The sequence below is a fragment of the Cariama cristata genome, unplaced genomic scaffold (assembly GCF_000690535.1).
Source record: "Cariama cristata isolate BGI_N322 unplaced genomic scaffold, ASM69053v1 scaffold17039, whole genome shotgun sequence".
Classification (NCBI taxonomy): Eukaryota; Metazoa; Chordata; class Aves; order Cariamiformes; family Cariamidae; genus Cariama; species Cariama cristata.
The window spans coordinates 117918-145648 of record NW_009636533.1 but is presented as its reverse complement, the minus strand read 5'-3'; the positions used below and the strand labels follow the sequence as shown (position 1 = coordinate 145648).

At 39.3% G+C, this 27731-nt stretch overlaps 1 protein-coding gene across 1 annotated transcript in view; it reads left to right on the top strand.

The window, feature by feature from the left end:
- The first annotated feature begins 694 nt into the window (after positions 1-694).
- Positions 695-27731, top strand: part of KIAA1549 (KIAA1549 ortholog) — a 75765-nt gene continuing 48728 nt past the window's right edge. The window contains 7 exon segments of the mRNA XM_009707956.1: positions 695-3392; positions 4896-4984; positions 10838-11015; positions 12530-12657; positions 14089-14272; positions 21599-21658; positions 24267-24412. Coding sequence (XP_009706258.1) covers positions 695-3392; positions 4896-4984; positions 10838-11015; positions 12530-12657; positions 14089-14272; positions 21599-21658; positions 24267-24412 — 3483 coding nt within the window.

Here is a 27731-nt window from a genome sequence, read left to right as displayed (position 1 = left end):
AATATAAGTGTAACTACTGGACGTGTTACTTAGCAAATTCTTGTAGTTGGTATTAAGTCCACATTTGCCTTGGGTAAAGGGAACTGCTCCTCAGCTCTCGTAGGTGTCACTCATTTCTGATACGAGAGGGAGGAGATCTGGTCCTTGAAACAGAATAAAGAAAATAAGAATAAGGTAAAATAATAAATAATAAAACCGGAGGAAATGAAGTGATACTAAAGGAAAGCAGAAGACCTAAAGTTACACAACAGTTTTTCCCTGCATTGTTCCTTGGTACCCTTTTTGATTTATTTACTTTGTGAGACAATTAGCTGCCATGACCTGTAGCCTTGCATAGGTCAGAGGGAGCGACTTTCTGTCCTTCCATGGGGCTTGCTGGGGTGCTGCTGTCGAGAGATGAATAGGTGCAGAGTGAGAGGAGTTCATGTTGTCCTGCTTGTTTCCAGGGAATGGAGTTTCATAGGGAATCTGACTATTTGTGCTGACTCGCTCATGGAGGTCTTTCACATACAGAGAGGTTTTGTCTCAGCCTTTGAATTCTGAGCAGTTGTCTCCAGAAGTACTGTGTGTGAGGTTTGCTCATTGCAGTCTTACTACTTGTGCTAATCTGGTGTTTTTTTGGTTTTTGTTTTTCTCTCTCCCTCTTTATTTAGATGAGAGATCTTTGGAGCAGCAAAATTTTTCCTTTTTCTCAATGGACTCAAAGGTGCGCCAAAGCGTATCAGGCAGCAGGACACAAATGGCCTTAGCAAAAAGTACTTTGGAGTCCCAAGACAGTAATTTCCTTCAAACAGTTTTATCATCAGTTACCACTCCCTTTGATGTGACTTCATTTAACCAAGAAGAAATGGTCAGAATTTCAGAAGGGAGAAATACGCCATTGATAGATATCTCTGTAACAAGCAATGAGGCATACTTAAGTGACGATGAATTTATTAGCTCATTTCCAAAGACACAGTGGACTCCTCCACTGGAGTCTTTTGCAGTTGTAACAGATCATCACTCAGTTAATACGGTAGAGCCACCAAGAGAAACGTTAGAAACTGTGTTGCTAACACCTTTGTTATCTGTCCTTTTTTCACCATATGATATCTCAAAATCAGCACAGGAAAAGACTCTGAGCGCTGTCCCTGAACGCAGTAACACACTTACAGAATTGAAGCCTTTTGTACCAGATAGTGAAATGCTAACAGCAAGCAGAGATTTGCCGTTGTACCCTCCAAATACAGCTATTTATTTCACTTCCATTCCTTCAGAGGCAGGAGTTGCAGCACTAGAAGACATGAATGCGAGTTTAACAGCTCTGCCTTTTGGGGCTGCTTCAGGAGCATCGCCTCTTCATCTCAAGCTGCTGGATAAAACTACCCCTGTGACCCAAGGTGCCACGGCACAAAGTGCAGACCAGTATGGTGGTGGTTACACCGATGTGAGTAGCAGGGCAACAGAAACTCTCAGTCTAAGGACCTACCCCACTCTAAGCGTTCCCTGGGCCACACCGGCTTCAGCAGCCAGTGCTGAGCCTACTTTGCTTCCTATTAGTCTTCCACCTGGGTCTTTCCTGCTTCACTCAACTGCCATTTCCACGGACTCTAATATGGTTTTTAATGCCAGCCTGTTTACGCATGGATTCTCCAGTACCGCACCAAATTTGCCTGCCGATTCAGAAATACCAAGTCAATCAGAGCTTGTCAGTGAGCTCATGAGTCCAGTGCCTTTCACGAGATCATACAGTTCTTGTCTGAATTGTGACTCAGTTTCACTTCTGCCAGAAGCGGGCTTTTCCCCAGAACATGATGTGGGCTCAGGTGATTATGTTGAAACTTTGTCCATCAAAGCCTCTGAAGTACAAGGCGTAACTCCATTTACAACTATAATTACTGATGGGTATGAATTAGAGGAGCCTACACCTGAGATTTTTGATACTACTTTTCCATCAAGACCAGTTGTTTCATTTTCTTCAAGATTTGCAGAAATCCATGATTCAAGCATGTTTTTATTGAACACTGCGGAAACTGTCCTTAACACTAGAACACCTATAACAATTTCTCCTTCCTACCATCAGCTCCCTGGAGGAATGTCACTGAACATCTCTGCTGCCCAGTTTTCCCTCCTTGTTCTGGAAACACTTTTGTTGCCACCAAGCACTCGTGTAGAACATCCTGGTGCCACCACTGTTCTGCTTGACTCTGCCTTCATCCCGAGTGACCCAGTAGCTTCGTTTGCAGTCAGTCATACAACTTTGCTGGAGTTACCAGAATTAATACCATCAGAATCTGTGTTTTTGCTTGACAAGACATCTACAAGGGAGGAACCACCTTTAAATATTTCAGATTTTCCATCCAGTCTTTTATCAACACCATTTCTTATTGAACCTAGCTACTTGTCTTTATCATCAGCCATGCTAAATTCTTACTCTGTCATGCGAAGTGATTTATCAACACTCTTACCTCAGACCTTGTTGGCTGGGACATCAGTACTTTCTGAGGATGTTTCCAGCTGGGACTTAACTACCACTGTCAGCTCTGCCAGTGACGCCGAGGTTTCTGAGTTCCCTCTCAGCCAAACATCATACTTCTATTCAAAGGCATCCTCTATTCCAGGTGCACATCTTCCTGAAATAACACAGTCACCAGATTTTTACTCTGAGTCGTCTGTGTTTCTGGAAGCACGCTCAGTATTGCCAGCAGGCTCTGAAGTTGTGTTTACCTCAGCTGTTACAGGAGCTACCTCTCAGTTGGAGCCTTCGCTCTCCACCTCTCACCTGGTGGTTCCTACCCTGGTGCTGCCCACTTCTGACATCCAGTCTGTTACCAGCAGCATCTTGCTCAATGAAACAGATCTGATCTCTTTGTTTACTACCTTTCCGGCAACTCCTGTCTTAAATGTGTCTTCATCTCTGCGCTCAACTGTTACGGCTTCTGATGAGGATATTGGTGCTACAGTTAACCCCACGCTGCTTTTAACATCTCGCAGCGAGGGCAGTGCCCACACAGCCCTTCTTCCCGCAGACCCTGACAACCTGACATCACGTGCCGACACCATCAGTGTGATGCCCTTTCCTACAGCATCTCTCTTGGTGACCACATCGTTTGCTCCCACGCAGTTTCCTCTGCCTTCCAGCCCTCCCACTGGATATGAAGTTCCAGCAGGAAGCACTGTAGCTGCTGCTACATCAGCATCAGCTGCTTCCACCACTGTCCCCACAAGCGCTGCCACCGGTGCTGTGGGCAGCCATGGCACGACTGCTGCAGGCAGCCCAGGGACGTTCTCCTCCACTCCTCTGGCGACGACTACTCCATCTGAACCTCTGGTTGTAACCTCTGCCGTGACCACTACCAGGCAACCCTATGTCTGCGACATCACGGTTCCTGATGCCTACTTAGTCACTGCGGGTAAGATGTTCCTAACATTTTTGTTTTTCAGAAGCCGCTGTTATGTGACCCCCCCCCCAAGCTAAATTATAGGTGGTGAATTAGCTAAGCGAACCTTTCAAAGAAATATGGTGTGAATTTAGACAAGCAGCTGTAAAAGCATGGATTTATCATTTACTCTTGAAAATGATAGAATTCACTTGAACAAATTCTGTTGTAATAGTGAATTAGGTATGTTAACACTGCACAGGGACTGAAATTGTCTTCTAAAATTGCTGATGCATATATACAAGTATTCTGAATTAGAGGCTGCTTTACCATTTCACGGGCTGTAAATGAATGTTACTGTCATGATACTGTTCTGGCAAACTATTCAATGTTCTGACTGAGTAAGTTTCTTCTTTCAGTTGTTGCTGCTGTAACAACCAACCAAAAAATCCAAAAAAAACCCCTGTATATGAGTTAATGTTGTAATATGAAAGAGGAGAGTTGGTTTAAAAAATGTTTGGATTTTGTTACCATTTTTATAATTTTACCATACTAGCTTATGTTTGTGTTTTCTCTCCTCCCATACTTACTTCAATTGGATTTGGTGTGTTTGTAACCAGAAAAAGTGACGTTACTGTGTTTCAAAATTAATTGTCTCAGCATCTGTGTTTGCTTTTTTGGTGTTTTCCTACCTCTTCCTAGCTTGTTAACAAAACAATACCAGCACGGTAATCCAGGGCAGCTGCAGAAGTGCTGCATGTTCTCTGGTAAGCAACACATTTTGCCCATAAGATTTGCTTGTAACATGTAAAGCAGAATGAGTGTAATCTCATCCTCTGATAGGAAGGTGAGCTGGCTATGCTGGTGATGAGGAAGACTTTTTTTTTAACCTGTAATTTGAGTAGTTTTGTAGGCAAGTTACTGATGGAAGGTAAATGCAGGGTGACAACACAACACTTTTCAGTTGTTTCCTTGACCAGAGTCACAGTCTCAAGTGTGACTGTAGCAGACATGACATCTGTAGGGATGTGGGTTTTTTAAAGCAGTTTCTTACTTGGTGGGTATCCCTTTCAGTAATTAATGTCACGTTTGTTTACTTTTTGTTTAAGAGAAAGGTAGATGCATATTTTCTGTGCCTTTTTTGTGACCTCATCTGCATTCCATGCGTTGCCTACAAAACTTTAACTGCATTATGACAGCAGGCTCGTTGTGCACAGGTCAGACAATGTGCTATGACTTTCAGATCCAATTTGAATTCCTCAGTGACTCTTTAGAAGATTCTTTTACTAGAATCCTAAGATACGGAAAAACAAAATGAGAGACAAAATAAACCTGGAGTTCCTTGAACTGTATGTACAGTCACTTTTTAGGATACAGTCACACCTTTACCAGTTTCCTTGTCCATCGTCTTATCTGTTTGATGCAATTGATCTCATTGCCTGCTTTTTCATGCATTGCACAATTGAAAATGCAGCTTTGAACCAAAGTTCAAGAGTTGAAGCTAAAATGTATTTACTGACTGACATTAATTTCCAGTGCTGGCCCAAAGAGCTATTCTGCAAAATGTCAGTGAATCCATCAGAGAAGTGCTCAGAGTTCAGTTCAGGCGACCAGTCGAGCTAGAGGTAAGTGCTATGAAGTGTGTACAAGTACTCTTTTATCAATGTAATACAATAGTGGGTTTAGTTCAGACTAAAATGATGACTTAAAAGCAACCCATGTGGTACTATATCAGAGAGAGGTTTATTCTAACTTAAATGTTAGTCATGTTTTGATTTGGTTTTTTTAATGTGAATATGCCATTGGCTTTTTTATTTTTTAGGATGTCATCATTTTCTAAGACAGACCTTTCTTGATTTTGCCAGAGGTTAGCAAGTAGTGCCCAGCCTCTACTGCTCACCTTCTTTGGCTTGTGAATTGGAACTGAACTGAAAAGCTTTTACCCTTCAAAACACCTGTTAAAAAGTTTTGTTTCGTCTGCTAGCTGATTATATACTTAGCACCTTAAACAAAACAAAACCTTCCGCACAGCCTTGTGCTGTTTTTATGTTGTAAGTGAGGCCATCAATGCTTGCAAGGGAAGTAGTAGAATCCCAAATGCAGGATTTGGCAGATGGAAAAGGCAGGGGAAAAAAATCAGGTGTGCAATGGTAAGATGTTATTTTTAAGCCTTCAAATAGATGGGACTCCTGTCCTTCCTCCACTCACAGCGCTAGGAACTGCTGTGCTTTTGGGGTTTTTTTGAGAGCTTCCTCTGCTTTGATGTTCAAGGAATCGTCTTTAAACAGTATTTCAATGTTGTTTCCTAACCTCAAAGTGAGTGTCTGGCTGAGATGAGGTTTAAAGATTCTATTCCCCTCTTCTGTCTCAAACCCTCTGTCTGAGTGGACAAAACACTAGGGGTAGTTTGGGGGTACCTTTGTTGTATAATCAGATACTTAACACTGGGCACAAAATGAAATGTTTTAATGGAGTTACTGGTGTAGGTGCAGGTTCAGCTGCACGTGCAATTTTTCATGTTTGGATTCATTCAGTTGTGGTAGCCCAGCACCATGTTATTGTACTTTTTTGAGTCTATGATCTCATTTTCATTACAAAGCTAACTCAAGTAGCAGTTTGAACGTTGAACATAACTCAAGTTTCTCCATGCACAGAATCCCTTGGTGCCTTTAACTTCTACTTGCTGCTCTGTGTGGGGAAACAGTGTTTTGACAGCTCCTGCCGTAATCGCTGCACTCAGTAATTAAACAACTCCTGTCTAATGTTTGAGAATATACCTCTCTACTGCTCAGTCAAGATAGGAGTGTTACAAATTTCTGCCAAACTTCAGCCATAGTGAGCTGCCACTATAAATTATGTGTAGTTCAGGTCCTTTTAGCAATACCTACCCATAAGCTTTTTAGGTGTTTTTTGTAAAGAAGAGGTTTTTCTTCTGGTTTGTGAATTATAACTTCATATTGTGCAAACTGGCGTAGTCCAGTAGAAGTCCAAAGTTCATGATGATAGAACTACACTAATTTTCAGCGACCTTATGTGCCTCAATAATACGGAAGCACTTACCCTGTTAATAGTAACGGCAGCAAGACAAAATCTGTTGCTAAATATTTGAAGGTTAACTGGAGCAAACATTTAATATATTTTTTATATTTTTGCCCTTTAAATTCCTTCCTTTTGTGCCCACTGTTACCTTGTAAAGCTCTCAGTAGGATGTTTTGGCCCTAAGGCTTCTCAGAAGCAACTGTTTTCATAAATAATGCAGTTAGTCCGGCTTCATTCTTTGCAAATTCTTTTTTATTAAAGAGAGAAAACATCTCTGTGGAATCAGTTATGCCTATTTTATGCTAGAACGCTTCTATCGTATGTGTTCTTTGTGATGCCTTGGGTATGAGTTTTGCACTAAAAATGATCACTAGCAAATGTCTTCACCTCTAACAGTGGAGTACTAACAAAACTTATTTTAAAAAAAGAACTGTCTATAATATCAGTATGTTGAGTGGTGAGGTAATGCAAAATTTTAAATGGAATTTGTCTATATTGCTAAACTTTAATTAATCAAACAGACCTGATTTTTGTTAGTCAAGAGTACTCAGGAACCATGTGTACATTTGCAAGTTATGGTAAAGCAGTGCACTTCTCTAAGCTGCGTTTTTACTGTGTCTCCTATTACAGCTCACAGATGTTGTTCCCTTGCTGTGATGTAATGCACAGTAAATCAGGAGACAGTCTTGTTAAATTTAACTTTGTAGTAATGTATGCTTTAAAAATAAAATCCATGGTAACGGTGGATATAACTGCTGCTCACTTTGAATACAAAACAAGTTTAACACTGAAAGGAGGATTAAGACTTTTTTTTTCCCCAACTTTTTCAGTTGAAACTTTGGTCTCTGCTGCTTTATTATTTGAAACATTCTGAGTTGTTGAAGTGGAAAAAAAACAGGAGGCAGACTTGAATCCTGCCTAATGAAAAAAACTTTTGTCAACTTTTTCCTAGCAAAAGTCGTTACAGCAAAGTGAGAATACCCTAAAATTTTAAAGTTCTTTCCAGTTGGCCTCAATGTATTGCATCTGCAAAAGAAGTAAGACCCTAGTGTTTGAATAAGAGTAATTTTTGTCGACTTTCTCTAATGTAAACCTTATGACACTTGAGTAAGATCTGTTATGCAACGTTCTCTTAACTTAGCCTTGTTGCACTGGGGTGTGAAATGAAATAGTGTTGGCAGTGACCTGCTGCCAGGACCCCTGGTGCCATTAAGTTCATGCCAACAGGAAAAAGCTTTTCCAGCCTCATTTGTGCTTGGAAATTTTATCATGCAGTACAATGTATACCTCAGTCACTTTGTTGCTGTATTTAACATGGAGTTTGAGACCTGTCCTTAGCCTGTTGGTTTCTGTAATCCAGAATCAGTAGACCTCTGCCTCCAAAGTAAGGTGATCAGTCCATTGTCAGGCAGTTAAATCCTTCCTTGAAAGATGCCACCTTGTGGGCTTGCGCTGGCTTTATTGCTACTCACTGCTGCTGAAATTCTGCCTGGTACCATTTAGGTGTATAAAAATGGTGAGAGAATTGTTGCCTTAGGATCCTAAAGTGCATAGAAGCAGAAGCTTTGTTTCATTTTTAAAACCTGTGAGCCTTTGTAGCCCATCTTCAGGAAGTTAAACACTCTCTGTAGGCTCTTTACAGGATGCTTAATAATGTGGTGGTGAGGAAATTGGTTGTTTATGCTTTCTGCCAGATGTTTGCACAGCATAACACAGTGGAGTGTAGGTATGGATTAGATCATAGCAAAGGTGATTCTAATCAAATATTTTAGCAGACAATAATCAATACCAAATGCTTAGGGAACCTCGTAAGGGACAGAATAAGCATACAGTGGTGGTTTCCCCAAATACTCTTCTAGCCTCTAGTAAAGAGAGACTTGAAAACTTTTTGTACTGGCAGTGCCTGCTCTTGTGAGGGTAGCTTTGAACGAGATAGGTTGTGTCCTGGAAACAGCAGAATTGGATTAGCCATCACTCTTTGGAGAAGGGGTAACTTAACTTGAGGTGGTGTAAGGGTTCTCTGCTCCTACTGAAGGTTTCTACTTTTGCTGTGGGAATGACTCCAAAGTGCATGTGGAGTTTTGCATGCTTCTCTGGCTTTCTGGCACAAAGTATTAAGAGAAGAAATTGGTACTTGTTTAATGTAAGAAATTGGTGCTTGTTTACTTTAATAGATGACACTCTAAAAGGTGGTGGTTCAGCTAGGTAATTTGTTAGCATCTAGCTGTCCTAGCAGTAGAGGTGAAACCTCCAAGAGAGGATTGGCTGGATGGCTGGGTTTGTGAACCGTTGGAGCGGTGCCAAGAGGAGCTATTCTCAGTCACTAATCAAGAGTCATGAGCTGTGCTCATCTATCCAAGATAACTTTGCAAACTTCTCTGTGAATTAGCTTGTAGATAGCATCATGCTGGCATGGCTGTATTATTTCTGTCATGTGAGTTAAGTTGTAGAAAGCTAACTCTAGACAACCCTGCAGCATCTCAAGCAGAAATAACTATTGTTTTGACCTGCAGTGGTTATAAGCTACCTACTTCAACATTAGACTTAAAAGTTTGGGTTTTTTTAAATTTCCATTCTGCTGGAGTTGCTGTCACTTTTCTGCTGCAGTGAAGCACAAAAGGGGAGCAGTGTTAGCTGTTACAATGTAAAAGTCAATGCAAAATTCCACGGGGGCGTTAGGGGTAGGCTGCTTTCATTGCATCTATGGAGCACTGCAACAGGTCAGAGATGGAGTTAGTTAGCTGAGTTAGTTATCAGAAGCTTGCTTGCTTCTCTGAAATAACAAACTCTAGTGCATAAGTATATGCTGGCTACACTAGACCTCTCTTCCTCAGCATATATTGCTTTGGAAATCACCAGCAAATTGTCACTGAGATTTGTAATTCTAATTCTTCTTTTTCTTGCCTTTTAAGTAGTCTCCTTTGCAAGTAATGGGCAACTTTCTCTTGGCTTGTCTTACCCATTATAACTGCTGTTTCCATTTGACAAACTGAAGCTGCAGAGATCATTTCATCCCGAGATAAAAGGATAAAATTTCAGATAAGAGGAACTGAAAAGAGCTGTGCATATTATTCATATCAAACAAATTTGAGTTCTGCGGGTCTAAATCCATTTAAAATAAAAGCAGAATGTTGCATACATTTGTGGACTAAGAAGGAAGAAAAGAATAATGAGCAGCATAGATTTTTTTTTGTTTTTTTTTTTTTAAATTTCCTTCTGCTACTGAAGTAGTTTCTTCTGGTGAAGATGATCTCTTTGAAATGCATGCTTTTTAGAGGACAGGAGAGAGCTACTTGCTGTCTGATCTAAACAGCAATTGCCATCATTTTGCACTGTTGCCGAGATACCAGTAAGGAACATGTGGGTCACAATTTTAGTAGCACTGTACTTTTCTGTGAGGCTGATCCTGAAGCTGAGGATATCTTAACGTATCCCTTCACCAGCACAAAGCCTGCAAGGCGCTAGCATCTCTTTATGTAAGAGGTGCACATTTATTGGAACCTTTGCGTCTCTGGTTTAGATTATTTATTTGTGAGGCCATTGTGTTGGACATCTGGAAATATTTTGGTGTGACTGCCTTGGGCAAATAAAGCAAATGGGGAGTAAACCAAAGAGGAAAAAAATAATGCTGGAGAAACAGGTGTCCTTGATATTGAGAAAGTTTCTCTGAAGGTGAGAAGACACTGCAATATGTTTAAATAAATAAAAACCTTCAGTTTGTTCTTACTTAATGACAGAGGAATGGTGGATAAGAGAGTCTGCATGGAAACACTCACCTAGGTTTATATTTAACTTACAATCTCATTTCTTTTACATGATGCCTAAGGCTCCTAAGGGTTTTTAAGAAGACTCAAAATGAGGAGATGACTTGGAAGAGGAGAATTGTAATTGTGGTAACTGTGCTGAAATAAGCAGATAGAAGTGTTCTCTCGAAGAAAGAGTTCTCGAGTGTGAAAATTACATCCATAAAGCACAGGTTATGTGTATTTTGCTTCTTGCTTGTCCCACGTGAATGGTGTAGGATGTATTCGCTATGCAGTATGTGACTGAAATGCAGAAGCTATGCAAGTGGTTCAGTAAGCAAACAGCAGTTTTGTATGGGATCTCTTCTGTACTCCAGGGGAATCCAGGCGACGGAGAGTGCTACTATGCTGGGATGTGGTAACTCAAGAAGCGTTGAGATTGGTGTGTTGTACTGAGGAGAGTCTAGTAGGTGCACCTGGGACAGGGGAGTTGCCTCTCTGATGCACTGGAGCAGAGGCTGCAAGGCACAGCACTATTGGAGTGTTTGTGCTTCTGCTCTCTCTTTGAAATATAAAGAGTACATTTCCCTACTTCTTGATGATGTGGCTTTGAAATGTGTGAGACTATATAAGTCCAAAGTGTTATCAAATTTCACATTGAAGATTTTTTTTATTTCTTTCTCCTTTTTTTTTTAGGTTTATAAAATTTCCCCAAAATTTGCTTTCTTGGTGACATCAGGTCCTTTTGTTTACACGGCAGTAGCTGTCATAAATGTGCTTGTGAACAGCAGTCTTCTTCGTGGTGAGGCCCCCATGATCCTCTCACTGCATCATTCTTTCGCTGTGCCAGATAACAGATTCCAAGTTCAGACAGGTGAGTTCTTCCTGACCCGAAGAGGAGGAGATGTAGCTTCATATTGATTCACGCTCCTTCACTTGTGATTAAGTATGCAAGGTCAAGTCAAAACCCTATGTTCTGCTGCTGTGAATCTTAATTCTTGGTTGTTAGTGAAATACTTGCTGGATCCGTGGTTGAGAGATGATAAATTGTAAACAGTTAACCCCGTAATTTCATTATTTTTTTCAGGAAAATTTTCAGGCATGTTGCAAAATAAGTGTGCTCTTTTTCTTGCTTCAAAAGGTGAGAAGAGAAAAAAATTTCTATGAAAAATTTACTCATAAAATCATAGTGCAGCTACTTTATAATGCTTGAGTCAAATTTCAAACTGTGTTCATGTTAAATACTGCTTTTTAGAATTGTCATAGTGTAGGAGAACTGGTGGGCAGGAGGATTGATTGCTCATGTATAATGTGAGCAAGAGGATTGCTTTATGTATTCAACTTTTCCATGATTGCTCTAAGGCAGCAGTTTGTGAAGTCTATGACTACTAGTAATCTAAAGTAAAATATTACCTATGTAATAGATTTTGAGAGTCAGTGGTATCATTTAAAATCATCTTCAGGCACTATTTGCATAACAAAACCACCTGCCTGGTTGATTGACTGCATAGTGAGGTAGTGACAGGGATTAAGTATATAGGCAGAGAGTTCATTAATGTCAAACATGGAGCTTTTATTCAGGCGTGTTTCATGTGTTCTTTCTGCTCTGTTAATAACTGTATGGTAAGACATCGCTTCTTCAATTGTGCAGGTGTGATGTGTTTCTCCACTGCTTAACATGGTTATCTAGACATATATTCTGTTCTTGAACCTTGTATGACATTACTATTGGGGTCTGTAACCTAATCGTGGCATTTCTTTGGGTAAGACTGTATCAGGAAATCCACAGATATACATGTAGTTAAGGTCTCTGGGCCTGCTCACATTCCTTTACGCTCACATTTTCTCTACTGTGCTCTTTCTTTCCAGTGAAAAACTTTAAGGTGTATATATCTAGATTTAAAAGATTGTTTGCTAATTAAGGGTTTTAAATGCATTGGACTGGTACTAATGTGTATTAATGGACCCGGTATGTGGTCTTTTGGATGAGCTAAATCCTGTGTTTCAGGCTACATTGAAAAGAGATTTGTTGCTTTTTTTCCTTAAGATTTTCATTGATCTGTTGGGTACTAAAGATTTCAGCGTGGCTGATCCAGTGTTCAAGTCCTGTAAAATTAGCCACGTGTATGTAGTGAAGGTCTTTCAGTATGCAAGAGGAAACAGTGAGTGTTTTGTCACTAATATCTTTCGGTAATCTAATTACTGCTGCAACATATATTAATGAGTAGAGAACACAAAATGTATTTCTGCTGTATTTTTACGCAGTCTTTCACTGAATATGCCCTGAATTACATGAAAAAGTGATAGCTCTGTGGATCCTCTTGCTCGTTTTGTTCTCTCTTGTGGAAGCACTGGTCTGTAGGAATAATGTGTACGCTTTGCCTTCAGTGCTTCAGTTTGTGCCTCGGAACGTGGATGTTGGGTTCTGCAACTTCAGCCAGCGCATTGAGAAAGGACTGACAATGGCATTCATGGAGGTGAACAAGCACCAGGACTTCTACAACTTCACTGTGCAGGTAAGAAGATTAGCATGTTTTGTATCTCTCCCTTTTTCACCTCACCTTTGATTGTCCTGCATTTCATCCAACCAGTAAAATAAGTCAGATGTTCACTGGCTACCACTTGCCATCTAGATCATGTAGAACTATGAAGCTCTGTTGTGAAGTCAGATTCCGCCCGCCCCCCTACAAAATAAATACGGCACCACATATCCCTCTGGTTCCAAGCTTTTTGAAAAAATGATCCAAGATGATGACTTATATCCAAAAGCATTATTGAATTTAATAGAGTTTATAGTTTTTCATATAAAGGCTGCCCTGACCCTTATCAAAGTAATTCACATTAGATTTTACTATTACAAGAGTAGGGTATGTTAAAATGTTTTTGTTAGAAGACAATTTTCTGGTCTCATTGCCACTCAAGGGATCCTATTAGGGAATATAGGAGTTATACGCACCCTGCCATTATGTGAACAAATGTGCTAGTTGCTCCTGAGGTGTAGAAATACTTACAGCAGTATATGATGTCCGTGGGAGCTGCCGCTGGAACTTCACATATGAAACATGTTGCATATGTGCTGGGTACTGAATCACATAGCAGAGCTTAAAACTCCCTGGAAAGTCAGTAATTCAACTTAATGAGACCAACTCCCTCTTCTATTTGAATTCTTAAATTTATGTACCTTTGTTGTAATACCAAAATTACTAAAAATTTTATCGTGTTATTTAACTGTCACCATAAATGCCTGTCTGTGGTACCCTAAAATAAAGTCATAGCAGGAAAAATGGCGTAAAATTTATAGTACATAAAGTACTATATAGTACCTATAGTAAAGTGCTCAGAACTGTAAAACTGAATGACATAATGTGACTGGATGGACTGAAGACAGAACATGCAAAACAATTTCTTGGACTATCAGCTTAGCAAACTTTTTTTATGTACTTTCTTACTGTCTGGAGGAAGTTTGTCTACATGAACGTAGTTGTTATGTACATTGGTGCCAAAGCAAAGCTTCTAACCTGTGGTAGGGTCTGGATGTGCATGATGCAGGAGGTTTTGACCAAGAGAACATCAATTTTCAGGATGTTTCTTTACCATGGTCTCTTCCTGTCTGTTCCACACAGCTTGATATTCATCTAAGATTTCTTTATTGGTAGATTTATTTTGCTGACTGTCTCTCTAGGTGGTTTTTTCATAACTTTCTGGACTGTAGCTTTCAGATCATTATGGATTATGATTGACCTTAAAGGATAACTCTTAGAAGAGGAATTCACACGTAACTTTGCCTCTTGTGAGACGTGGCAGGCTGAATCAATCTGGAATAGATGTTCCTCTGTTTTTATGTGAATTGTACCCCTTCATATTAGGAAAAAAAAATTCTTTCAAGGAAGGAATGGAAATGCCAGTGACTTGATTTTGCTGACCCTGCTTCAATCTTGTCTTTACAGATACTGAATATAACTCTGAGCAGACCTGGGGCAGCGTTTCGGCAAGGCCCTGTGAGCATTGTTTTTGCTGTCCGAGATAGATACGGTTTTCTAAATGGGTCCGAAGTCAGTGAGCAGCTAAGAAACTTGTCCATAGTGGAATTCAGCTTCTATCTGGGCTTTCCTGTGCAACAAATTGCTGAACGTGAGTACTTGCTGTTTGCCAAGACTGCAAAATGCTTTTTTTTTTAGTGTTTTTTTTTTCCCCTCTGCAATTTTAAAGTAATTTCATGCATAAGTGATAATGCAGCTTCAAATACCTAACTTGTATCATGAATTCTGCAGAGCAAATCATGCCCCTCTCTGCTCCCATGCTGCATATCAGTGTTGCTTTTGTCATCATCTGTTGCTTTTGTACTGGACCAGTTGTGCTTAACCTCACTTCATTAGTCCATTGGTCTTAGTCCAGATTAAAAAAAAAAAAGTCACTTCGATCAGTATTGCTGTGAAGTGCAGTCCACGGTGTGTCTCTGGTTGTGTCTACAGGGGCCTTTGCTGCTTCTCAGCAGAGTTTACTACCTTGGGCTTTGCGTCGCACTTAACTATGGCTCTGACTTCTAGACAACCTGGGACACTGGCAACATAAGTTTGTATTTGCCCATGTAGTCTGTCTGGGTTATCTGTTAGTCAGCAGCAGTGCTTATTTGAGTAGTCTTATTATCTTTTAAGGCATTGCATTTTTAGCATATCTCTTGCTTCTTATGTACAGCTTGTATTGCAAGTCATTTTTTCCAGTCCATGGCCATCCTAAAGTTAGATTAGTGGGGACTGCCTGCATAGCAGAGTTTGCTTGACACTCAGCCTTGACGACTTATGTTTGGTTAGATTTTGCAGATGATCTCAGTCTCATAAATAAGCCAAGTTTCTAAACTGAACACTTATCCTTGTACACTAATGGATTGTTCATGACGGAAATGACTCATGAACATAAGCAAGATCATGAGAAAACAGTACTTGCCTTTCACCCCAGTAGGTGTTACTGTTAGCTCAGTCCATTAATTCCCTGTTTGTCCTGTCTCACTGGGCTTTCCGATGTGGATTTTTAATTTTTTGAGTTATTTTTGTGAGCTATATAGGTGCATAACATGTGATACAGTGATTCTTGCTATACAGTTAAATGTCTAGTGGAAAATCAGGTCTAATGGTAGCTGCTGTTGATTATACAGCTGTGTAGTGGTATGTCAGTGAAGATACTGTAAAGGGAATGATTGTCAACGGCAGCTGTTCTTTGTAGCACCTTTAAATCTGTGTAAGATGGTTGTACAAGATACTTTCCCAATGACTAAAAGTCATTTAAATGTACTAATTTTTTTAAACTTTTTTCATTTTTCAGCATTTTTGAACCCTCTGCTCCCATAATCAATTGAAAAAATGTTCCAAGATTGTTGACTGACTTCCTTTATAAACATTTCTGTTCTCATTCAATCTCACATAGACCGTAGCTGTGCAGTGGTAGCTACATTTAGTTGAGCCAGGACCAAAAGCCTTGAGAATCCCTGTCCGTAGGTGACAAGCATTTCTTTTGTTCCTTGTGAGGCCACAGAATTTCTCAGGTTGTGGGCTGATGTCTTTATCTCTCACTGAATTCAAATTAAATGTTGCCCTTGCCTTGGTTGCTTGAAAAGCATTTCTCTTTGTCATCTCTTTTGCACCTTTACCTTAGAGTTTATTTAACTTTTAGTCTCTTGGGTAATATTTTTGGTGTTGTGGGGCTTTTTTTCCTGTGATATACACACATCTGGTCCTACAGTTTTTAGTTTTGTCCACATACTCTGGAGTGATATTTGTAGTGAATTTGCAGGTTGCCCCTTGATGAGAATTCATCTTCTGGATTGTGCTATGGATCTACAGTGCAATTAAATGATAACAGAATTTCTACTAAGGCCGACGTATCCTGAAAGGCAGACTGGTCATAGGGGGAAAAAACATTCCTGTTAAACATACATGTATACTCTTCTCCTTATTTTCCTTTCCTGATGGTACTTAGGAAATTTGAAGGTAATTTCTTTAGTGTCAATAGCAGGAGCTCTGCCTGTGTTATTGGCATCCTTACAGTGTCTGGCCAGTGGAGCTGATTCCTGGCCAGTGCTGGTGGAGCACTGTGATAGCTCACATGTTAAGAGAAAGATGTGCAAAGTAGAATGAGGTAGAAAAGGTCAGGCAATACCTTTGGAAAAAGGTCCCATTTGGATTTCTCCTCCTTGCCTGACTACTCTGAGGATTTACAATGAAGTAATGTAGATGTTGGCTGTTGTGGCCTGGCAAACTTAGCCTCTGTTAGTACAGTGGCATGTCCAAGCCTGTGGGTGAGTTACAGAAATAACTTTGTTTCTGAAGCTTCAGGAATTTTTTTTTATTCCTCCTGGCAATTTTAAACAAGTATGCCAACAGTGTGGTAATTTCATTCCTGCAAATTCCAGCACAGGCCTCCAGACTCAAACAAAAAATTATTCTTCCTCCCCTCAAATCCACCAAATCTCCCAAACAATACCAAACCTCAAATCCTCAAGCAGACCTTTAGTGTAGGAAGGCAGAGTTACTCATCAGTGGTGACTAAGTCCATCATAATATACACTTTATTCCCAGATTCTCCTATTCGGAGCTCTTGAAAAATAGTTTCTTTGGTGCACATCCCCAATAGCAGGGATGATGACAGCCAAGCAAGCTATTTGTACACTGGTGCCTTCAATGACCCCACCTAACTGCTGCCATGGTTTATTGAATGAATATTACCAACAGAGCATAGCACTTGCCTCAGATCTTAGCCAGAATGTGGTGGTGGTGGTGTCTCTTGGTTTGTTTGATAGAGAAATTTTGAGGATGATGTTCAAATTTGCCTAGACTGAATTCTCAAAACATTCAATGTTGTATTAAAATAAATAAAATACTTGTAATAAAACAAAATTAAATAAATATATTAAATTTCAATTTAGTAATTCAGAATTTTTAGGAACGATGAGATCTTCCCCAAGTTTGCAATGTAGAAAACATGAGGATTTAGTGGATATGGTGCCCTAAATCATGGAGCATCTTGTCAGCGTTTGACTTGCTTGTTGCTAGAGGAACTCAGATTTATTGTGGATTGAGCCCACTGCAGGACAGTTCATTTTGATTTGAACTTGTCTAGTTTGATCTCAATAGTTCTTCAGTGTGTTTGTAGTCACTGTTTTGGAATACCAGACGTGGTGCCATTTTGTAAGTCTGCGAAGTGGGAACACAGTTTCTCAGCTTGTTAGAACTAAGGGTCTGTCTGTCAGCGAGCACAATAATGAATGTAGTTCATATGCTTTTATAAGTGAGGCAATCATACTTGGTTATTTTTAGCTGTTTCTACAGGTTTTTTTGCACTGTTGCCGTGACTGTGTTTTGAGCCAAAGGATTTTAGATCTTCAGTATTTAGAGCCAGAAATCATTTCCAAAGGCTCAGCAGCATTGGGCAGATCCTTCTTAAGACATCTTATTCAGCAGTCTGTTGAGGACGACCCAGATCCTCAAAGCTAATTTGGCAGGAAGATGCCTGAATGTTTTTGTTTTCAAGGCCCTGAGCTCTATGTGATCATGCTCTCCCTTAGTCTACAGAGCAGTTGTGACAGGGAAGGTGTTGTGAAGATCTTCCTTAGATAGGTAGCTTCTTTACTCTGTGCAAATTAATATGCAGCCCTTTGCTTTTCAGTATGAATTTTGGGGGGAATTTTGGATATTTACATATTATGTTTTTGTTTATATGTAAATTGTTTATATGTAAATATGAAATGTTCCATGCTATACTGTTATGTACCATTTGTGCCTTAGTTATCAGGCATGCTAACAGTTAATACTCTTGGTGGAGACTTTCTTTTTCCCTTTGAGGGCTCTGTATATGATTTTCTAAGTTTTATAGTCTGCATCTGAAGAAAAAAAAAATTATCTGTAGGTGAGCTGAGCTGTCAGGGTGTTGAAGTTGATTCACACTAAGGAAAAGCTACTTGTGTAGTATCACTGTATCTCAACACCATTGAGTGACGTGAGACCTTGCCATCAATGTCCCGAATTTGAGCCTTGTTTGAAGAAATGTATTTCCTCCTGGCCACTTGTTCGCTTCACATTGCCTTTCACACACAATCCTTTCACTGTGATTTTTTTTTTTCTTTTTTTCACGTAACTAATATGTACTGTTTATACTTTTAACTGTGTGTTTTGTCCCTGTGCAGTGCATCATTAACAGGAATTTTTTTGTCAGCTTTTTTCCACGCATTTTGAGTCAGGGTCAGTAGTGAAAGTTGTTAGTTTGACAGAATGGACTGTTCTGTGCAGGAATAGTGCTGTTGGAGTGGCCAAACCTGGAAACTTGCAGGCTTTTTTCTTTGCCCCAAAGACTTCTAGGTGACTTCAGCAACATGCTTGTATTCAAATGTTCAGTTTACACCTTCATGCTTATTTTGCATTGTCCACCTGACATCTCACATTTTAGATTGTAAACTAGTTAGTCACGAGCTACATGTCAGCAGAAAGAAAACCAAGTCTAGTCACAGTTTTTGGGTCCTAGTTCATTAAAAACAATAGGAAAGAACATATGTGGTATCTCTTTATGGCTGAAAGATTTCTCTGAGGACAGTCAAAGGCTGACTGTGGGCTAGATAAGGAATATTGGCTTTCATGAACTTACCCCAAATAAATCTCTTTGATTTTATTGTGACTTTAAATGGAGAGAGTTGCCTTGAGACTTGCTGTTTTTTCAGTGCCATAAGTAGCACTTTGATGAGTGGTATCTATTTTAGATATCTTGGAGATGTTGCAAGGCCAGTAGGATAATATAAAATCATATGATACAGTCCAAAGACTGCAGAAATATTTGGTAATTTTTTTCCAAGTGGACTTTGGATCAGAATTCTAACAGGTACAGTGTGTTACTATTGCCCACACCCCAATATTTGCATGGAATCTTATTTTTCAGTTGATACCTTCTCATTGCAAATATTGCATTCCCTCCATGCTTTCTGTTACTGTCCCTCCGTTTATCAGAAATAAGAATGATCAATACGGTACTGGTTCTATCCTGCAGGATCCCACACCTCTTTGTATGAGAGGGTCAGAGAGATCCTTGTTGGAGCATCTGGTGAAGGCAATGTTGGCCAAGTGGTGTGCTTCATACTGCTGTCAAGAGATTTCTGGGTGACTAGGTGACCCTTTGCCTTTTCAGTCAGCATTGAATCAATGCTGTTACATGATATGGTGCTTCAGAGCTGCGTATTAGAATCTTCTAATGATGCTACTTCATTAATGCATCTATAGTCATTAGCACACTAGCTGCAATCTAACTAATAATTGCATTTTGTCTATCCAACTTCCCCCTCAGAATAACAATCAGTCTGAGCTGCTTTTAATCATTAGTTCCAGGGGGTATTAGGAGTCTCGCAAATATGATCTTGCTGCATTGGTGAGACTCCGGCTGAGCTCAGGATCTGGCCATGTGTGTGTTGGTGAGACACTTGGGTGACCTATGGAGTAAGAGTTGGAGTCTGGATTTTCTGACTTCTGAGCATGGTCTCAGCTGCAGAAGTGTACGTCATTTCATGCATTCTTCATCAGGTTTCAGAACCAAACCTTAGTTGCCAATGATCATGCCGCATCTTCCTTTTCAATTTCAAGATTTCCTGCTCAAGTTGTTTTATTTTTAAATTTCATTAATTCCATGGAAAGTTTAAGTGAATAGTCATCCAGCAATTTGCATGAATTAAATCAGTTTCAAGTACTAATTAGAAAAAGTGTGAAGAGCACATTTAAGTATTGAGGCAAAACATGATTTTGGTTTAAAAGAAGAAAAAACTCACAACTGCTAGAAATTCAAAGCTTTTATGGCCATTAGAAGGTTTTTGATTTTCTTATCTCTCTCTTTCCATACTTTGGAAAAACAACAAATGCAGTTTAGTTTATGCTTTTTTGTTCAGGTTGTGTTTCTAAATTGAAGTAAACAATTGCATGACCAGAGTAAATAGAACTCCAATCTAAAAGCTACAATCAGAAGAATCGTGTAGCAGGATGACAAAAATAAATGTGTTTGTGTAAATGGAATGTGAGGTGCTTTTTGTGTATCTGGGAGTTTGGGGAATTTGATGCATCCTGGTCAGTGTATAGAGGGCTGATGTTTCCTGTTCAGAATAAAGGACCATATTCTGATACCATTCTGAATAGTAAGTCACAAAGTACCTCCAAGGTGGTTCTCTTGAGGCTGGTGGTGCTACTATTGAAATAAAGGTGGAATAACCAAGTTTTCATATTTCTTTTTCTGTAGGACTATTTATAAATCTATGAAAATAAAAGGTACAACGTAACTAATGATTCTTTTGCTTTTGCCTTAACAAAAAATTCATCATTTTTTGAGGGGCAAAAGAATAAGCTTTTAGATATACTGACAGAGGTCAGCTACTAATTAAATTAGAAAAATGGTAATTTTCTGTTTCTCTGAAACATGCAATACTGGCAAACTATTCTACAACTGAAGATAAGACATCTTTAACTTCATCTAGCATGGACCTAGTCATTTAATTGTTACGTGCTGCATTCTTTCTGTCTGTTAAATGGTTTAAAAATTAACCTTTATATAATGCTTAGCAAACCGCATCTGGATTAAATATTTTGAGAAAGTTAAGACTATTCCTTTTCCTTATTGCCATAGTGAAGCTTAAGGCTTCCCTTGAGGAAACTTGACCCAGCCCCCATCTTTACTTGTTTCCCAACATGTCTTTACTGCTCTCCAGTGGAAACCTTGGGGAAAAAATCTTATCCCTACTGAAGTCAATAGAAACAAACTTTATTTACTTCATTGGGGCAAAGATTTCACTCAGCAGCAGAGCTTTTTTGGAAACATTGAGAAATTAAGAAAGCTTGGAGCCACCAAGCTGAACACAAAAGCCATGAGATTTGCCTACAGCAATGTTTCTACATGGACCTTTTTGTGATTTTTGTAAAAAAAAAAAAAGAAAAAGAAAAATTATCAAGGTGATGTTTTTTTAAATGCTTCCCCCTGCACAAATCTGGAACACAAATTAGCTATATTTAGTTTTCTGCCTTACATTTACTGTTTCAGTATAGTTTCTGCCTCAGAGAAGGTCTTTCTTTCTGAGACACTCACAAGTTGCCTCATTGCCCTTTGAGCAAAAGTCTCATCCCACAGCTAGCTCAGTAAATGTCACAATTCAGACAGTGAGCTTTTAAATTTCTAGGAGCAATGACCTCAGTACAGCAGCCTGAGATCTTTCAGGTAATAAATCTGACTGCTTCAGTTAGCTTCTTTTTGTTCAGAGATGAACTGAGGAGTATGTGTTCAGAGCACTTTCCTTACTGTTGTGTCTGCATAGCCTCAGGAGTAGTAATACATCTGTGTAAATAAGATGCTTACTGACAGTATAAATTATGAAGCGGCTTCTTTTTTTGTGTATGTTGAGAATACTGTTCTTATAGATGTTTTTCCTCCATTCTCTTTTTCCCTCAGCCTTTCATTATCCTAAGCTTAACGTGTCTCAGTTGATGAAATCTTCCTGGGTGAGAACAGGTACGTACAGTCTCTGTAAGTAAGAGTGCAATTATTTTTATTAGCAGGGATAACTAGCCTATGTAAATATTGATAGCTTAGGGGTGCTGCATTTTTATGAGGCAATAGCGTGCCTGAGCTGAATAAATTCTAAAACCAAAGGCCTAGTGACCTGGAACATCTGGGAAATGTAATTGTGGGATCTAGAATGAACTACTGCAATTCCTTGGTAATGCACACAAAGTAGTTTTTGTCTATAAAGCAGTTCATTCTTAGTGAGACAACTTATGCTGTCAGGCATAAAGTGTCTACTCTGCATGCTGTCAATATACCACATTGATTTTTAGATTTTTATTTTATTTTAAGTGAAAATTAAAATTTTATTTGTGTGACACTTTCTACCAAAGCATGCCAGAAATAAACCAGAATAAAAATAGATACATTCTGAATACATGAAAGAGTTTCATCATATTTCATTGATCTCTTCTGATTCATTCACAGCAGATTCCTCCCACCCAAGTCTTCTGGATGTTTTATTCTGTAATTCACAGATATGATTGACCTGTTGTGTTTAGATGCTCAAAGGCTGTTGAGGTTGCCTGCATGCTGTAGGTCCTACCTGCTTCTTTTAAGCAGAAAGCCTGAACGGTGACCAGGTTGTGCCTACCAACCTTGCTGTTAGGTTGCGGATGCCCCACTGGATACACTTTTGTCTTCCTACAACTTTACCACCTGTAGTTCACCAGTTGTATAGACTTACTCTTTTTTCAGGTATCCCTGTGTCCTCTCACCAGTGACCCAGTTTACTTTTGAAGCAGGAAACCAAGTTCCAACTCTAATTTCTGAAGCCCACACAGTTTGTTTTAGAGAAGAAAAATGAAGAATTTCAAATCATATTGAGTAACATGCAAGAACCTACATGTGTGTATCGCACATCCAATGTCATCTTTCCTTGGAGATTTATGTTGGCTTTTCTGGTCACATGCCCACCCTCTCTTGCTCAGCCTTAGGTTTGCTTTGTCCATTGTTGCTGGAAGTTGCCTTAGATCCTACAGTAAAAAGAGGGTTCTTCCAGCTCAGAAATCATGTCACTTTGGGATTTTTCTGAACTTCCTGACTGTAAGATTTTTTGAAAGCCAATTGCAGCACCTTTTTTGCTGTAGAGGAATTTTTTTGCAATCCGGTTCCTGCAGACAACCTAGGAAGAGCTAGTAGACTTTGGCTGGGTCAGTCCTTTCAGTCTGTATGTTGTATTGTAAAGGTAATGAATCATGACATAGGAAAATGACAGAATTTATGCATGTGAAGGTTTTTAATATTAGATTACCCAGATATACATACTTGTATCCCAATAGTCGTAAAACTTCAGCGTATGCAGTGTTTTCTGTAGCTGTCCCCCTCAGTTGTAGAATACAGTTCATGCTATTAAGCATAACTCATTGGTACTGAAATTCAATACACAGGCAAGAACGGTTTTCTACTTGCTGAATAGCCTTAGGCCATCATCTATTTATTTTGCTATTTAATTCTGAGATACTTAGTCTGTGATTGAATTTAGAAGACCGATGCTGTTGATCTCTGAGAAATCACGAAAATGTTTCCTTTTTCTGACATCTGAAAAAATTTTAAATGGAAAAAGTGGGTTTAAAATTTTTGTTTTAAAAACTAAAATTATGTTTAACTGACTTTATCTAATTGGGTGGCTTTTTAAGCACCACACTTAAAAAAAACAAACATGAAAACACTTACTGAAAAAGGGTCTTTTAAAAAATATAAACCATTTTAGTGGAGAGGCACAGGAATGAAAATGGAATTATTTTACTGCGGTCAGCAGTGAGCTGGTTTACTATCCTTTAGGGTTGTTTAATTAGGTCATTTGAATGACTGTCGCTCCATGCACTCCACTTTTCTTTTACTGGATGCCACCTTGTCAGTAGAGGTCCACAATTTTCTCATGTTTCCTATGTATTCCTCAGGGATTCCTCTCTGCATTAGTTGCCCCAGTGACCCAGAGTACATGGAGTTGGGAAGTGAAGTGGGCAGAGCTACGAACCAGTTTTTCGTTCCATGATAGGCATACTTAGTAATCTTGTATCTTATCTAGGGAAAGTGCACTTGGAACACATAGCTTCATTCATATGCTGCTGTTCTACTTTTTCTCTTTGATTCTGAACACTTGCCCTGCCCGTCTCTACTTCTGTATCAGTTCTGAACACAACATTTTGACTGAAAGTAGTTGTGGCAGACAATTTAGACTGAATTTTCTCTTTTATTTGTTTTTAAACAATTCATTGAATGCTTATAAGTTTGTTGGGTTTTTTTTAGAATTGAAACTGTTTCTTCAATATCCTGGGTCTGTCTAGCCTGACTGAGATTCCAAAAATGCCCTCTGCCCTAATTTATTTTTTTTTAAATTTCTTTCTTTTAACCTTTTCCCACTTAATGTCTTTCTTTCCAATATGTAACCTCTGGCTGAAGTGGGCGGTATTCCCATATGAATACAACCACTCTTGAATTGTCCGTGAGCTGTCACAGGGTGACTCAAAGCTTGTAATTGAAGTTGCAGAAAAGACACTGAAAAGTTTTACTAATTCATTTGTGTTCTTGGGTTACTTTCTCTGCAATGTAGTTCTCTTGGGTGTCGTCGACCAGCGAATTCAGGAGGAAGTGTTTCAGGCTGAGATGGAACGGAAACTAGCTCACCTGTTAAACGAGGCTTTGGTCAGAGGGCGGATATGGAGACGAGCCAGTTTTGCAGGCAGCAACGTTGTGCAGGTATTAAGAGCTCAAAGTCAGAGGAAGAAATAAAGGGTAATAAATTATTGAATAGGTCAATATTGTCTAGGTTTTGAATTGAGAAAGATAACTCAAAAGCATGTATCACATTTAGCTAGTTGATGATGCTTGTGTTTTGCACCTAAAATATGGTTCTTTTGCCTACCTTGTCTTTTAAGCTAAACATAACAAATGGAAACAAGTGAGTATTTTAAGTGACTACTAAAAGTTTCTGATGACTTCTTAAAAGTGATATTGAAAATTATTTTACCAACATCCTATTTTAAAAACTTGCTATCTTTTCTCACTTACATGAGATGCCTAGCAAAAAGAGACAGGATGGTTATCAGAGTCAAAAAAGTACTCTGCTGGAACAGCTATTTCACAGCTGTCTGTGGTATTTTGGTGATGGTGTAGAAATATGAAACAGTCACGTGCAGCTTGATGCAGCAGTAGCATAGTGCATTCTACTCCTTAACTGCCTGTTTGTCACAGTATTCCTGGTCACAGGAATGGCTTTCAAGTAAGAATGATTAATCCTGTCAAATTTTGCACACATGGCAGCTTCTGCTCTCTGGATTCCAGTGCTGCTTTATAGTTTTGTCATAGGTGGAATTATTCACATAATGTCCAGGAAGACCTGGATATTTAATTTTAAGTTTTAAATTCTCACATGTGTTCTTTCTAGTCAGTTCAACAAACTGAAAGCCAAAATAATTTCTAATGACTCATCTTAAAAATTACTTTTACCAGCTGATGGTTTACCTCAGAGATGCCCTTCTAGTAGTTCGGACCTATTATTTTTGTTTAATTTAATCCTACAGTTTTTGCTACCACTTAAATTTCCAGATGTTGGGATTGTCTTTTGTTTTTCTGTCTCACAAACATCTGTTTCAGTAATAGAGATTTTATTTTATTTTTCTTTTGTGCAGCTTTGAATTGCTGTAAATAGATGTCTGATTCAGATCTGTTCTCAACACCTCTTACTTCACTTTGTTCTTTATGCCTCAGTCCTCCCTTCACATATAAATTAAACAAATATTCCTTATGTTGCTAGCAAAGATACCACAGCCTATAAAGTCTGTATGCGTAGATTATGGTTTTATGATTTTACATAGTAAAACTCAGGTAATTTATTTTTGCATGCATAAAATTACAAGTAGGTCCTTTCTAGCTAAAGAACAGTATTTCAGAAAGTGAAAATACAGCGTTTTTCAGATGACTTTGTATTACTTACTGGGACATAAGATGAGGTCTGCAGCTTATGTTCCAGACAGCAGTGCTGCTCATTTGTGCAACTTAATTAGTGCAAAGAATCTGCAAACTGCTGTCTTTGGGCAGCGGAGGATTCTCTTAGTTATGGTCAACACATCATGCCATCCCACATAACACAGGGCTTCTTCGGGTGCTCACAGCCCATGCTTTTAGATAGGGTTAGCACTGTAATAAAGAAGATGTGACAAGCAGAAAGGCTGAAGGAGATACCTTGCTGCTAGGTGTCTGAGATAGGTGTCCTGCTTTCCTGCATGAGAACAGTAGGTGCTATCAGATACTGCAGCTTCTTGTTAGCTTGCTTTGGCAGGATGTTGAGGTGTGCGGTAGGTGAGACAGCCTTAGAGGCTATTGTGTGCGATTGGAGTGATGCATCTGGTAGTGGGCTCCTGAGTGGAGGATGATTTCTTTCAAGGATGCACCCCTGTCAGTTGAGGATCTGGTCCACAGTCATTTGCAATAAACCTTTTAGTTTTACTGCTGCTAATTCTGTTCCTGATAGCCAAATTTATAAGCTTGTGTTTGAAGCGTCTTATATATGTATGCATCTATTTGTGTCTTCAGGGAGAGCTATTAATGTTCTTTGTGCTTTATATTCAGATTTTCCCATATATATTTCTTGCACACAAACCGGTGACTGCTATGATAGTAAGCCACAATGAATGTGAAAACAAGAACAGAAGCTGCCTGCAACACTGAAATGTTGGATGCTTTTATTAACAGGACATGCATATATCCACAAAAGATGAGACACACGTTTCACTTGTGTTGAGCCCCTATAGACTGGAGTTTTTCCTGAGGTGAAAGATATTTATAGTGTGTTGAAATGTGGCATTTCTAAGCACCGTGGAAAATCAGGACTGTGGGTCAGAAGGTGAAGCAATTATTTGTGAATGTTACTGCAGGCATATTAGTTTCCTTTCATATACTAAGAAAATAGAAGTAATACCTTGTGAGGTTTAGATTTCATTTCTAAAGGAGTGTGTTAGGATCTAAGAATGTTAAAAATTACTCTTTAAATCTAGACACTTTGAATAAGAGCTTTGGACTACTTAGGGTGCCCAAATAGCATGCTCTCCCCTCCCGTTTGCCTATCTGTGCTGCTAACATGTGGCACTCCATGATTAAAAAAAAGAAAAAAGCCTATAACCATTACATACAAAAAAACCCTGTGGAGCCTCATGCGTGACTGTTATACGTGAGATAGTTCCATTGATTTTGGTGTGATGCTCATATTAATATTTCACAGAGCAAGTCATATATGTTTTTAATATATATCTGCTGTTGTTGCAAATTTGAAGGCACATGTTTTAACATGGTTTCCATTGCATCTGCAGAGGCCAGGCTCTGTGCTGTATTTTGTCAACAGTTTACTATGACAACTCAATTCTCATTAATTTTTTTGAGGAGTTAAATGGTTTAATTGTAGTTTAAAAATACACAAGGAGCTAATACAAAAATAATTAATTTTCCTTCATTTCAGCATGCTTGGTCGGTTGAATCTAATAGAAAGCAAAAAGGTGATCCTACTAAGTGACAAAAAGAACGATGTTCTGATTTAAAGAGCATGTTAGGCAACACTGTAGTTGTCGTGTGTATGAGGAAGTAGTAACTATCAGGGGACATAATGACTGAATTGAGCTTGTCATTAAGGCAGGGTTTTATTCTCTTGGTTTTCTACCAACAGCTTATGTGTCTCTCCCAAGTGTGTAATCTGAGTAAAGGCCCAGTCTCGCTGGGAGTTTTTAGGGTTTTAAATAGGGCCCTGGGGACTGCTGCTGCTTCACCTTTTTCCTCAGAGGCATTTTGCCCCTCCGATGGCCGCCCCGGGCAGAGACCAACCCCTCCGTCGTGTTGCCCATAACCTGTTCCTACCTCTGTTTTGGCAAACCAGTTTCGTGGCTGGCCAGGCCTCTGCAAGCTAGCAGAGGAAATTTCCTTAGCATTGCCTTCAGCACCCTGACCCTCTCAGTTTGCTTACGGGTCTCCCAAGCTCAGCGCAAGGAGAGCCCACCACAGCGGGTAAGCGTTCGGTGCTGTGACAGCA